This window comes from Lepidothrix coronata, unplaced genomic scaffold (assembly GCF_001604755.1).
Source record: "Lepidothrix coronata isolate B3197 unplaced genomic scaffold, Lepidothrix_coronata-1.0 Scaffold101, whole genome shotgun sequence".
NCBI lineage: Eukaryota > Metazoa > Chordata > Aves > Passeriformes > Pipridae > Lepidothrix > Lepidothrix coronata.
Genome location: NW_016690281.1, coordinates 1,590,290 through 1,603,967, shown reverse-complemented (window position 1 = coordinate 1,603,967; position 13,678 = coordinate 1,590,290). Strand labels below are relative to the sequence as shown.

Genomic DNA, 13,678 nt, shown 5'->3' with positions numbered 1-13,678 from the left:
ACAGGGAGGGATGCAGGCAAGGAAACGAAGGGATGCAGGCAGGGAAACAGGGAGGGATGCAGGGCCTCCCTGGGGTTCCATTGTGTCCCACCACACATCCCCTCCCTCCTGAGGGCCCTCCTGTCCCTCGGGGGTGGGGGAGGGCAGGGATAACCCCAATTTGGCAGCTCGGCCGCCGGGTACCAGGGCTGTGCTTCCATCCCGGGCGCTCACGTTCCGCGGAGCCAAATCCCCCGGGAGCAGCGGGGGGAGGACGCTCCCATTATCCGGCTCCTGCCGTGGCGGAGGCAGCTGGACCAGCCGTGCATTAATAGATTACACAGAGGATTTGGACTCGCCAACATCCAGGGAACCGCTCTCGGGAGGGACACGGGCAAGGCCAGGGCGGCTTCCCGAGCCCGCGGCGACGGACACGGCCCCGCTCCCATCCCGCTGACTCCTTCCCCGGCACAGGTAGGTGCAGGGCTCGCTCCTGGCGCTGGGATGCTGCCGGGATGGCTGGAGCAGGGCTGGGGATGCTGGTCCCCGTCTGCCTCCAGGGATCAGAGCCCGGGGAGGCCGGAGCGTGGGGCTCATCCCTCTGCCGGCCGGTTTTCGGGGGATGCTCTGCGGAGAAGCAGAGCTGGGGCAGCCCGGGCGGCTGCCAGGCTGTGCTGGAGCAGGGCTGGCATTGAGCTGTGCCGCGGGGGGGTGGATTTCATCCCCCTCCAGCACCCCCAGCCCTTCCCTGACCTTCTCCTGAGGGCTGCAGCCTGTCCAGGGGTGCGGGACGGGGCGTGTGGGCATCCTTGGGCATCATCACTCAGGGAGGGTTCGGAGGGTCTGGGGCCACGGGCAGTGGAGGGTCCCCTTGTGCCACCGATTTTTGGGGTGGCACGGGGACACAGGTGCTCGCAGAGGGTCTCACGTGCCTGTCCTGCTGCCTGTGCCCCATCGGCTGCTGTGCCTCCGTGTCCCCACCACGCACGTCCCCCCCAGGGCCCCTGCTGGGGGAAACGGGGCTCAGGGGGGTTTGCCTCGCTCCCCAAATCAGTGCTCCCCATTCCTGTGAGCCATTTCCAGGGCTGTTCGCACCAAAAATCCCTCCTGGCCCGCTGGGATCTGTGACCAGGCAGGAAAAGGACAAACACCCCCCTCCCCTCCCCAGGCAGCCTCCGGGGGCTGTTTGACACTCCCCACCCCGAGCGATGCCACCATCCAAATTTCAGTCAAATCTGGCTGGTTCCCTGGGTTTTGCATGTGCCCCTGGGCTACAAGAGAGGGGGGCACTGGGCACCTGCCCCGTGCCAGCCTCACACCCACAGGTAAGAGCAGCCTCTGCCTCGCCAGAACAACCCCAAAATCTCCTGGAGGCACCAGTGGGGTTGGAAACCTCCCCCGGGAGCGTGGTGACATCTGTCCCCATCCTGGGGGACCCCTCTTTGGGGGTGCAGAGCAGGGGGGGTTGGGGCAGGACACGGTCCCACTGTGCCCATTCCCAGCCCCGCAGGGCTCCCGGACCCCGCCATGGACGAGTGGGACCTCCCACAGTGGAAGAAGGAGGTGGAAAGCCTCAAGTACCAGCTGGCCTACAAGAGGGAGATGTCCTCCAAGACAATACCTGAGTGAGTGGGTGCCCACCTCCCTCCCTCCCTCCCATCCTCCTTCCCATCCCTGTGCCCTCGTGAGCAGAGTCCGGCTCTTCTCCACCCCAAACTTCCCCCCTCAAATCCCCTGGGGGGGTCCCCACATGAGATTTTCTCCTTTATGGCTCTTCAAACCCTCCAAGCCCCAGCAGCAGAAACCCACCAGTGTCCCCAAAGCCCCTCTCTCTGTTCCTCTCCACACACCCCCCCCCGTGCCAACCCCTTTCCAGCCGCCCGAGCTCCGGTTGGGATGTGGCAGCAGCCACGGGACCCCCTGGCACCCCGGGAGCCCCTCAATGTGCAGATCCCCTCTTTCCAAATGACTTCAACCTGTAAAACCAAGCCATGGGAGGGAATTTTCCCTCCTGGTTTGCCCCTGTCTGCTCCCCCAGCACCATTCCCGACGGATCAGGGATCCCAGGATTGCTGCCACCGGAGCAGGATTTACCCTGGACACTGAGCCCCCCCCCCAATTCCTGTTTTGCTGCCACACAGCCCTGCCCTACACCCCTTAAACCTTTGAGCAGGGGCTGTGCCCACCCCTCCTGTCCCTCTCCACAGGTTTGTGAAGTGGATCGAGGACGGCATTCCCGAGGATCCCTTCTTGAACCCGGAGCTGATGAAAAACAACCCCTGGGTGGAGAAAGGCAAATGCACCATCCTCTGAGGGGTCCCCCCTGTGCTGCCCCTGCTGAATGTACTTTTTTTATTAGTTAGTTCCAATATGAGAACCTGAACAAAACCCTGCCCTCACCTGTCTCCTTCTTTTTAGTAGTAGAAGTGGTTTTATATTTGGGGGGACACGGGGGGGCAGAGGGGGGGGGGCAGGAGCAGCAAAGGTTTCTCTGGGGTTTTAATGCAGCTTCATCTCAGACCTCACCCAGCTCTGCCACCAAACAGGAACATTTTGCAACTTGTAAAGAAAATTTTTATAAAGAAACCCTCATTTTCAGTGATTTTAAATACTTTTGTATACTGTAGGATATCTCATTTTGCAGCAAAACAGGCATAATATGACAACTAAAGGTTTATTAATAAACAGAAAAATACTTCATTATTCATTTTTTTAGATACATTTTATTTCCTTATTTTTTTTAAACAAAATAAGTCGGTGATAAAAAAAGACTAAACAAAGATCATGGACACAGGGGTTAGAGAGCCAAAACCCAGCTGATCCCTTGAGTTCCAACCCTGATTTCCTGGCTCCAGCTAGAGCAGGTCCCTGATGTAGATGTTCCTCCTGACAGCGTTGGAAACCCCCTCGTTGAAGCGGAACCACACGTCGCTCTTCCCCACGGCCTTTCCCATCTGCTTCTCCAGGGACTCCTCCTTGGAGGCCTGAGGGGCTGCAGGGGGGGAAAATCCACCTCAAAAACTTGCAGAAAACCTTAAAGTCACAACCCATGCCCAGGCTGGAGGGAGAGGGGGGAATCAGGGAGCTGCTGCCCAGAACAGGGAGGGTTGGGAAGGGCAGAGCTGATGCTCCCATGTCCTGGATCCTGCAAACCCTTCAGCACCCAGAATTCCATGTGGATGGTGCCAGAACCCCTGGACTTGCCCACAGGACCCCCCCCGTTCGTTGTTGTGGGGTCTGTTCTCCCAACTCCCCCTCCCCACCCCACTGATGTCCCCGGGGATGGTGCTGAGGGACAGAGCCCCTTTTTGGGGTGGGCATTGGGAATGAAGGGACCCCCTCCAGCAGCACCCATGGTCACCCCATCCCTCTGCCACCCACCTGTGCCACTCCCTGTCCCCTCTGTCACCCTCCCAGGGTGGGGCCACCCACAGCACCCCATCCCTGTCACCCACCCAGGGCCGGGGCCGCCTGTTTGCGCTGGAGTGGCCGCCCAAAAAAATCCACCTCGGGCTGTGAAAGGCAAAGAGCAGGAGGTGAGTTGGCTCTGCAGCACCTGCACTTCCAGCTCCCCTTTGGAGAGGACCAAAAAGAAGGGAAGTTCCTGTCTGGGCAAGGCTCAGTCACCCCAGGGCGGTTCCAGGCAGAGCAGGAGCCACATGCAAATCCTGCGGGAAGGGCCAGCGGGGGGATGCAAACAGATTCAAATCTGGGAGGGGGGGGAAGGCAAAATTTCAGGGTGCTAAAGTCAGGTTTTACAGCCAGCCAAGGGCTGGAAGCTGAGCCCTGGAGAGGGGCAGTGGCAGGGAACCACCTCTGCTCCCCTTGGCCACTGCTGGGATGCCCAGGGTGGGATCAGTGGATGGATGCACCTCTCCACAGCTCTCGAGCAGCCCTCCCACCCTGCAGCTTCCACAGAGCCCAAATTCAGCTATTTCAACCCAAATACCCAGATCTCTTTCCTCCCCCAGCCCCGAAAGCTTCACAGGGGTGAACGTCCATAACGTCACCCAGATCCGCTCGGTCCCAAAGCTGCAATCCCAGCGATGCCTCTGCGGGACACACGGTGCTCAACTGGGCTATTAAAAGAAACTGGGCTAAAAAAATTAGATTCCAGTGGAGCCAGTGAGTGTTTGGCAGCCCAGAGAAGTGCTGCTGGGAACTGGGGCAGGACCTGCAGCCCCTCACCTTGTCCTCCACCGCCGCCCTCTGCACGATGTGCTCCAGGCGCTGCCGGTGGTTGGGGGTCCCCGACGGCCTCGTGTCCCTTCGCTCCTCACTGAGGCCATTCCTGGGATCCTGTGGGGAGAGAGACCTGAACAAGGGTCCCCTAACAGTGTCTGAGCTTAAATTTTGGGTATGAAGCACCTGCCCCCCAGTTGTCACCCGTCCCAGCCACCCCCTCTATTTCCTGCCGGGTTTGTAACATCCCGAGGGCTTGGACAGGATTTTTCCACCATTTTCTGCCTTGCAGCAGCTCGTGGGATCAGCCCCAGCTGGAGTCCCTTTCCCTGGGACTTCACAGTAAACAAGGAGCCTTCAGAGATGTTTTTGCAGCATCTCTTTGCCCCACACATCCCCTGGGAGCTCCGCTCCTGCAGCAAGGGGCTCTCAGGGATTAATTATCCCCATGGCACCGGGGCAGGCACCAGCTACATCTGAGATGTTTCTCAGCCTTTTCCACCTTCTCCTGCCTCCAGGAGGGTTTTGGCAGTGGGCAGAGTTAACTCTGCTCCTCCTGGGGCCTTTGGGACCTTTGGAAGTGGGAAGGAAAGGTGCAGGCAGGGAAGAGCAGACACCTACAAACCGCAGCCAAACGGACCCAAATTCCCTCCTAAAATTCCCACCTCCTCACGACCCTCCTCTGAGAGCTGGAGGGTTCAAAGCTTTGACTCACAGCGAGCGTTTCCTTCCAGAACTCCTGCAGAGACTGGGGCTCAGCCCCCCAGCACAGCTGTGCTGCCCAGAGGCAGATGTGCAGGCCAGGAGCTGCGAGGGGGGGTTAATCCCGGATTTCCATTTGCAGAGCGAAAGCCACCGGCTGCTTTGGAAAACCCACGTCCCCACGCCATCCCTAAGGATTTTATCCACATCCACCCCCCAGAGGTCCCCCCTCCCTACCGGGTTCCGTGCCTGCAGCACAGCCTCCGTCCTCCTCATCTTCTCCAGCTCGATCTCCCTGGCAATGAGCTGCTTGGCCTGGTAGCTGAGCTGCCTCTGGGCCGGCAGCTCCGGGAAGCGACACACGTCCTCCACATTCCTGCAGCATGGACAGGGGGGAGCAGGGAGCACAAATCAATACTAAAAATAACCTGCATTGTGCAACCTGGCAGGGCACAGGGAGCCCAGTCACCCCCTTGGCACTGCCCCGTCCACCTCCGAGTGCGATCCCGCCTCAGTTTCCCCAGCGCTGCCCTCTCCTGGGTGGAGCCAGGGGGCTGAGTGGGAATGCAGGAGGGATTAGGGGGTTTTAACCTCGGTTTTAAGGCAACAAGAGGAAATGGCAGCGGGGCTGTGCTGAACAGACTGCCCTGAAAACACCACGGGCACAGCACAGCCTGGGCACGAGGGGCACCGCGACCCTCCCATCGCCCCAAAAAACCCCTGGGGAGGTGGGTAATGGAAACACAGCCAGGAACAGTAACTCTGGAGCATCAGAGCACTTGGGTCCTGAACAGGGCTGGGGCACCAGCTCTGGAGTTAGGCCTGTTTCAGTATAGCTGGGCCAGTCCCTCTGCCAGCTCTAAATATTTTATATTTATTCAATATTCTCGCCCTTAAAATAAAGGGAGCAAAGTCTCCTGTCAGCTGGCTCTGCAGTCATTTAGAAATTAGCTGTCAAATCAATGTTTTAAGAAGTTATAAAGAGAAAACACAGGTTGTGCTGTCGACAACAGCTTTGTTTGCCAGAGAGATGCTGGGATGCAATTTCCAGATGCCCCTGGGATGTGACACCCCCATAGTCCCCATCATTTTATGGTTGGATTTGATGATCTTGAAGGTCTTTGCCAATTTTGATTCTGTGCACAGCCAGGAAACAGGCTCAGAACTCACAAAACAGGCAAAGTAAAGCAAAGTAAAGCCAAAAAGTGGCTCCCAATGTCCCACGGTCTCCCCATGGCCATGTGGGGGTGGCACAGGGGGGACAGCAGAGGATGGATCCCTACAGCCCCCACCAGCCTTTCCATGAAGAAGAAACAATACTAAAGCAGTTCACTGTAATTCAATAGAGCTGCTTGATTAACAGAGGCTCATTACTGTAATTAACTCTGCCCAGGAAGGCATTAACGTTGGGCCTCGCTGGGGCCACGTCTGTGCTGCCTCTCCAAAGGCTCCCCACAGTTTCTGGTTCTGGGTGTGCTCAGAGCAGAGCCACAGCCAGGTCAGGCAGTGGCCAAGCTGGTAATTTATAAATGAACCATGGTGACAGTGACCTCCTCTGTGTGATGAGCTCAGGTGGACCAGCTCTGTCCTCTGGTGGCTTCAGTCCCTCTGCCAGCTCCAGTGAGAGCCAAAGGCAGCTGCTTCCTTTCCTTTAATCCCATTAAATCTAAACCAGCTCTGCTCCAGCCTCAGCCCAAGGGAGTGGTGGGGCAGCTGGACCATGCTGGGGATGGAGCAAAGCCAGGAGTTCCACCTCCTTTCTGAGCTCTCTGCTCTTATTATCCCAGAATCATCATGGAATCCTGGAATGGCTTGGGTTGGAAGGGACCTTAAAGCCTAAAGTGCTACCTATGCCATGGGCAGGGACACCTCCCACTAGCCCAGGTTGCTCCAAGCCCCATCCAACCTGGCCTTGGACACTCCCAGGGATGGGGCAGCCACAGCTTCTCTGGGCAACCTGTGCCAGGGCCTCCCCACCCTCCCAGGGAAGGGTTTTGAGCCCCACCCCTTCCCTTCCCCTCGGCACTCACGGATCCAGCTTGTAGACGTACTGGCCCTCGGGCAGGCGCTCCTGGTGGTAGGTGAGGTTGTAGGCCAGCATGGTGCTGATCAGCTCTGCCAGCTGCTGCTTCTCCTTCTGGCTGTAGAGCTGAGTGTTCACCTGGCAGGGAGGGCAGAGCATCACTGACCCACAGTCACTTCTGAACACACAAACAGCCCGAAGCACAGGGTTTGTCTGTGTGAGGAGGGACAGTCAACACCCAGGGTGTTCAGACAGGTTTAGTTCCCTCCTAGGGACACACATCCTTCCCAGAGCAGGGTGCAGTGACCCAGGTGCTGGAAGGGGACTGTGACAGCTCCCCAAAGCCCTGCTGAGTCAAGCCCACCCCAGGTGGGGTCCAAGACCCCTCCACACAATCAGGTATCTCGGAATCACATGCTCAGCTTCCCTCCAACTTCTGCATCACCTGCAACATCAACTCAGCCCGAATCTGGGACAGAAATTCGGGATAGCTCAGCCTGGGCGATGCAGCCCAGGAGATGTCTGTCCCCCAGTGCTCAGGGTGAGGTTTGCAGAGGGGACACATCACCCAGGCAGCGAGGAGGGGTCAGGGGCACTCACAGGGCGCAGTTTGGGGGCGATGATGTCCAGCAGCAGGCACAGCACCTCCAACACCAGCACCCGCTGCCCCGCGCGGCTCCGGGCGCCGGGCGCGATCCCCGACACCATGGACACCACCAGGTTCTGCATGTGGGTCAGCTTGGCCAGGGCCTGGGGACAGGGCAGGGACAGCTCAGCCACCGTGTCCCACGGGGCACAGGGCTGCCCCCGTGCCCCCGGGCCTTGCCTCGTGCTGGCTGCTGGGGTAGGCCAGGCGGGGGATGGCGGAGCCCGCGAAGAGCAGGTGGAAGGCCACGGGCAGGAAGGGCAGGTAGCGCAGCAGTTGGAAGCTCTGCCCGTGCAGCACGGCCCGGCCCAGCAGGTCGGAGAAGCAGAGCCACTCCAGGGCCAGGCACACGGAGCCCAGGCTGGAGTCCCGCACCCTCATGGACAGGAAATTCTCGTGCAGGCCCTGGAAGGGGATGTGGGATTACAGGGCTGGAGGTCAGTGGATGGTCCCGCCAGAGCAAGTCACTGGTATTCTGAGCTTCTCACTGAGCTCCAGCACAACACAGGAAGGGGTCTGGCTCTCCCCCTGGCTGCTCTTACCTGGGCAAGCTTCTCCTGCTCCCCCGAGGAGATGGCGAGGTGCAGGATGTGGTGGAAGCGCTGGGAGGAGGAACTGAAGCCAGAGGAACCCCCGAAGTGTGACAGGTCCTCGTCACCCACCAGGAGCTGGGCTGGCAAAGAGGGGTCCATTCCTATCCTGTGCCTGGGGGGAGCCCAAAGGGAAGAGCTGAGGGTCCCCCAGTGCTGAAGGGATCAGCAAGGAATATTTGGATCCTTGCAAACTGAAGGCAATGCCAATGCCAAAATATTGGCAGCTAAACAGAATGGACAAAAAGCATCCAGAACGGCTTTAAACTGACAGAGCATGGGTTTGGTTTGGGTATTAGGAAGAAATTCTTCCCTGGAAGGGTGGTGAGGCCCTGGCACAGGTTGCCCAGAGAAGCTGTGGCTGCCCCATCCCTGGGAGTATCCAAGGCCAGGTTGGACGGGGCATGGAGCAACTTGGGATAGTGGAAGGTGTCCCTGCTCATGGCACGGGGTGGAACCAGATGATCTTTAAGGTCCCTTCCAACCCAAACCATTCCAGGATTCTATGACTGACACAAATCTGCTGAAGAAGCAGCTCCAGGACCTTTCAGGTTTCTTCACCCCAGGTCTTGCAAGGAGATTATGGAGTCACAAAAATCACAGAACGTTGCTCCAAGCCCCATCCAACCTGGCTTTGAACACTTCCAAGGCTGGAGCAGCCACAGTTTCTCTGGGCAACCAAAATACCAGGAAGCAGCACACCCCAAGCACCCAGCCAGACCTAACAAATCCCTCCTTTTACCTCTGCACCCTCGGGAGCTGGAAGATCTCCTGCCAGATGGAGAAGAGCCCCTTGTTTTGGTCCTTCAGGCCAATCTTCATCGTCTGCACCATCTGCATGTTCAGCTCCTTCTGCCCTCGGCCGTGCAGGAACTGCAACGGGAGTGAGGGGCTGGGGGGACGGGCACAGAGGGAGGGGGGATCCCCGACACAGCGGCGTCTCCTTCCTCCTCCATGTGCAGGGTTAAAATAGCACAGGGAACAGGGTGGGTATTTTCAGGATCTGCCAAGGACAGAGTTCTTTCCCCTCCATCCCCATCTGAGTCCAGAGCTGTCTGTGTCCCCCAGGCCCCCCCATGACCCCGGTACCTGCAGGGTGTTGATGCAGGAGCGGATGTCGTTCTCCGTCTTCTCGCACAGGGCCAGCAGTGCCCCCGTGTCCGCCCGCATTCCCTGCTGGAGGGCGATCTGTGGGAGCAGGAGAGGGTGGTCAGCAGGGAGGGATGGCCAGCCAGGGGGGTCAGGGGGGCCCTCAGCTGTGCCACACCTCGCTGAGCCGCTGGGCGAGCCGGGACGGAGCCGTGCGGGGGAAGTGGAGCAGGAAGGATTGCTGCCGGAGCGGGCGCAGCGCGGGCACGTACCTGGGGAGGGGCACAGGGCTCTGAGTGGCCACAGCAGGGCAAGGAGGACAGCTACTAGTCATGGAATCATTCAGGCTGGAAAAGCCCTCTAAGACCATCCAGTCCCACCGTTCCCCAGCACTGCCAAGGCCACCACTAACCCACATCCCCAAGTGCCACATCCACGGGGCTTTTAAATCTCTCCAGGGTTGGGGGCTCCACCCCTGCCCTGGGCAGCTGTGCCAGGGCTGGACAGTCCTTTCTATGAAAAAAATTTCCAAATATCCAACCTGAACCTTCCCTGGCACAAGTTGAGGCCATTCCCTCTCCTCCTGTCCCTTGTTTCCTGGGAGCAGAGTCCAACCCCTCCCTAACTCCCCCCTCCTGTCAGGGGGTTGCAGAGCCAGAAGGTCCCCCCTGAGCCTCCTTTTCTCCAGGCTGAGCCCCCCCAGCTCCCTTAGCCACTTCTGGTGCTCCAGAACCTTCCCCAGCTCCATTCTCTTTCCTGGACACGCTCCAGCCCCCTCAAAGTCCTTCTTGTCATGAGGAGCCCAAAACTGCCCCCAGGATCTGAGGTGCTCCACTCAAAGGGAGACACCAACAGCCTCTACCTCCTCACTCAGGGCAGGGTCTCAGCTCTCCATCCCCCCAGACCCACAGGTGACACTCACTGGTCGTTGCAGATGCAGATGATGGGCCTGAGCAACAACCCACCCTCACGCTGCCGCCTCCGGCCCGCGCCGGCCTCTCCCTCTCCCTGCACATCCTTACGGTGGATGATGTTCAGCAGCACGTTGATAGATGCCTTGGGAAAAAAAAACAAGGGCAGAAGGAATGAATTCTTATCACTCAGAGGCAAGAAACAGCTCGTGGAACAGGGGGTGAGCAGCTAATGGGGGAACAATGAAGGGGTTAATGCCAAAGGTGGCCGGGGCTCACCGCGGGCGCGCCGTCGATCTCGTCGATGATGAGGCAGTTGGGCTTCTCGCCGGCCCCCAGCACAGACTTCATCTGGGTGGCAGCTTCGATGCGGGTCTTGAACACCTCGGGGCTGCGGTCATCGCTGCAGGGAAGGTGTGCCAGGTTACTGTGGCATGGGGTTGGCTCTGGCATGGGATCACCTCCAGCACGGGATCATCTCCAGCATCACCCACAGGACAGCATCACCCCTGGGACACCATCGCTTTTGGGACAGCATCACCTCCAGCATCACCCCTGGGACAGCATCACCTCTGGGACACCATCAACCCCAGGACACCATCACCCCGGGACAGCATCACCCCTGGGACAGCATCACCTCCAGCATCACCCCCAGGACACTGTCACCCCGGGACATGGTCACCCCCGGGACAGTGTCACCCCCAGTGTCCCCTCTGGCCTGGTAGCACCTGCAGCAGTGCTGGGCTGGCAGGGCCTCACCTGGCATTCATCTCCACGGCGTTGTACCCCGCGTGCCGGGCGATGACGTGGGCCAGTGTGGTCTTTCCCAAGCCAGGAGGGCCACAGAGCAGGGCTACCTGTGGCACAGAGGGCAGGTCAGCATGGCAAGGGCTTCCTCCAGCTCCCACCAAGGAGGGAATGCCCTGCTCCTCACCCTGCTGGCAGGATGAGGGGACACCCCAGCACTGCCCTGTCCTGCTCACCTTGTATTTGGGTCTCTTGTGCTGGTCCAGCTCAGCCTCCAGAATCTCCTCTGTGAGCTGGACCTTCGTTTTCCACTTATTTGGGTGCTCCTTGGGATGGCTGAACGGGGGATGAGCTGCAGTGCTGGGCTTGCCCTTTTTCACAGCCTTCTCCTTCCCAAACACCACCGTGTCCCAGAGCTTGAGCCACTTCAGAAGGCAGCGGTTTGTGTACTGCAGGTGGGGGGGAAGTGGGAAAAATCCATGGAACCTCAGAAGGATCGGGCCAAGGACAGAGGAAGGCTCTCCTCCATGGGACAGGCTGCTCAGAGTTCCACCTGGCACCTCCTGGTACAGCACGGGAATGGTGCTTCCCTTTCCAGCTCAATCACCACCCCACAGGGGAACCCAGGACAAGTCACATCAGCCCCATCCCTGCTGTCCCTCCTCTGTCCTGGCTCAACTCAGCACCTCTCAGCCTCTTCCACCATTTGCAACTCCCTATAAAACTTCTGATATTCAAAAAAAACCCCAAACTAGCCCACAATTCCTGGCTAAAGCCCTCCCAGTCTTTTTTGTCTTGCTCTGGCCAAGCTTCAAAATCCCTTTTGTCAGAAAGCCCACAGACTCCAGCTGAAACACTGCCATCCCAAGCTCTCCAGGACTCAGGACTGCTCCCAGGAAGGACCAGCACTTCCAAAGGCAACATCCTGATCCCACAGCATAAAGGAAGAGTTACAGAGGTGCTAATAACCCCCAAGCCCAAGCCTCCCCTTCTCCCAGCACCTCACATCATCACTGAGCAGCTCCATGTAGCGCCGGGGGGTGAACTTGTCCACCCAGAGGCAATGGGAGGCAGATTCCTCCTCAGGATCCATGTCCCCACCAGGTTCCAGGCTCTCCGTGCTGGGCTCACTCTCGAGGCAACTGTAAGAAAGAATTAACTTGCCCCAAACCACTCAGGGAGTCAGGGAAGGGCTGGGAGTTACACCCAGATTTCCCACGCTGAGCACAACAAGGGCAAAGAGGCTGCTCTGCTTGTAGGTCTCAAAAATCTGGACCCCGTGGAGTGTCTTGGGAGGCACATCAGGGAGCATGGCAGGGACAGGACGAGATTTCATCCCAACATCTCACCTGTTTATGATCTCTGTCAGCTGCTGTGATACCTTCTGAACATGCCTGAGACGCTGGAGCACAGAGAGAGGGAGAGCGGGGTCAGGGATACCCCAGTAACCCATGGCTGGGGGGAACAGGGATGGGAGCCAGTCCTGTGGTATCAGGAATGGCAGGGAAAGATGGGAAGGTCAGTGTGAGATGTGGTACCTCTTGGTCCACCTGTTCCTTCAGGTAGGAGAAAGGCACCCCCAGCAGGTGGAGTGGCCTCCGTGCATTCCAGCCCAGGGAATCCGGGAGCTGCAGGGACACAGCACAAACAACCCCCTCCTGAACCAGCTGGAGAACACAGAGAAGCAAACCCAACCTCGAGAGCCCTCCTCACCTCCACCCCTGTCCTGCAGGGATCATCCCTCAGCACCAGGAAGACCCTGGTGCCCTGGGTGGAGGTCACATTGATATAATCCTCCAGGATGGGGGGTCTCTTGAGGACCCACTTCTTTTCAGAGGGTGGTGTGGTCTGCAGGGGGGTCATGCCGCTCATATCCAGCTGGTTCGAGCTGGAAAACACCAAATTTCTTTAGCAGGGGTGAGGAAAGGGCCCTTGAACCCCCTGAAGGTGGGGGCCAAGGGGCCTTTCCCTCGTCCCTGCTAAAAATGGCTTTCAAGGTGGCCAACCTGGTATTCTGGGGAGCAAGAGGTGCCTCTGAGCCCCCATCCCAGGAGACATCAGGAGCCAACTCATCGTCTGCACCAAAATCGAGCTTCTTCACAGCCTCCAGGCGCTGCCGCTTCGACTTCGGGGCTGGGAGAGACGCCGGGGAGGGGGGAAGAGGAGCACCATGATTGAGGGAGGGCGGTACCGGGGATGCTCCGCGCCCGGCACCGCTCGGGGAGGGGGGACAGGGCCCGGCAGCGCCGGGGACCGAATCAAACCTACTGCGGGGTCCGGCCGGCGCTGGGGACCCGGCGGGGGCACAGCCCCGCTTCCTCTTCCTGGAGTGGGAGTCCCCGGCGGGGTCGGGCTCCTCCGGCGGCTGCTTCCTGCCCCGGAACTGCGAGACTCTGGGGCCGGCGGGCGGGGACGGGTCATCTGCAATGGGGGTCAGAGCTCCGGTGAGCGGCCACGGGCGGCCCCGCCCTCCCACCCCCGGCCCCCCGGACCCCGGTGGCGGTCCCGGCCCGGCAGCAGCGCCCACCTCCGAGCTCTGCCAGCACCTCCAGCTCGGCGCCGAAGCGCTCGTAGAACTCATCGTCGGCAGCGCCCGCGGCGCTCTCGGTGCCCGCCATGGGCCGCGCACGCCCCGCCCCGCCTCGCCCCGCCCCGCGCCGCTGCCGCTCATTGGCCACGGCCGCGTCCGCGCCGCTGATTGGACGCGACGCTCGGCCCGGGCCGGCGGGGGCGGCGCTGATTGGACGCGACGCTCGGCCCGGGCCGGCGGGGGCGGCGCTGATTGGACGCGACGCTCGGCCCGGGCCGG

At 59.7% G+C, this 13,678-nt stretch overlaps 2 protein-coding genes across 7 annotated transcripts; one reads left to right on the top strand and one right to left on the bottom strand.

Moving 5' to 3' along the window:
* Positions 1-30: 30 nt before the first annotated feature.
* On the top strand, positions 31-2,682 carry GNG13 (G protein subunit gamma 13). 2 transcript variants are annotated; one of them, XM_017823083.1, is made up of 3 exons: positions 31-453; positions 1,482-1,604; positions 2,187-2,682. In XM_017823083.1, exons 2-3 carry the CDS (start codon positions 1,507-1,509, stop codon positions 2,290-2,292), a joined length of 204 nt encoding a protein of 67 aa, XP_017678572.1. In that variant the 5' UTR covers positions 31-453; positions 1,482-1,506; the 3' UTR covers positions 2,293-2,682. The 2 variants fall into 2 exon arrangements, with proteins under 2 accessions (XP_017678572.1, XP_017678573.1); XM_017823084.1 differs by lacking the exon at positions 31-453 and adding an exon at positions 1,193-1,304.
* CHTF18 (chromosome transmission fidelity factor 18) lies at positions 2,683-13,498 on the bottom strand. Of its 5 annotated transcripts, none has more exons than XM_017823059.1 (22): positions 13,397-13,498; positions 13,138-13,290; positions 12,876-13,002; positions 12,583-12,757; positions 12,408-12,527; positions 12,219-12,271; positions 11,876-12,011; positions 11,106-11,318; positions 10,882-10,979; positions 10,402-10,525; positions 10,134-10,267; positions 9,390-9,483; positions 9,212-9,310; positions 8,865-8,995; positions 8,075-8,237; positions 7,713-7,937; positions 7,487-7,636; positions 6,894-7,024; positions 5,101-5,239; positions 4,168-4,278; positions 3,435-3,492; positions 2,683-2,971 (listed from the first exon to the last, which is right to left on the bottom strand). In XM_017823059.1, exons 1-22 carry the CDS (start codon positions 13,485-13,487, stop codon positions 2,835-2,837), a joined length of 2,862 nt encoding a protein of 953 aa, XP_017678548.1. In that variant the 5' UTR covers positions 13,488-13,498; the 3' UTR covers positions 2,683-2,834. The 5 variants fall into 5 exon arrangements, with proteins under 5 accessions (XP_017678548.1, XP_017678550.1, XP_017678549.1 ...); XM_017823061.1 differs by having other exon boundaries at positions 12,408-12,497; XM_017823060.1 differs by lacking the exon at positions 3,435-3,492 and having other exon boundaries at positions 2,722-2,971.
* Between the last annotated feature and the right edge of the window lie 180 nt (positions 13,499-13,678).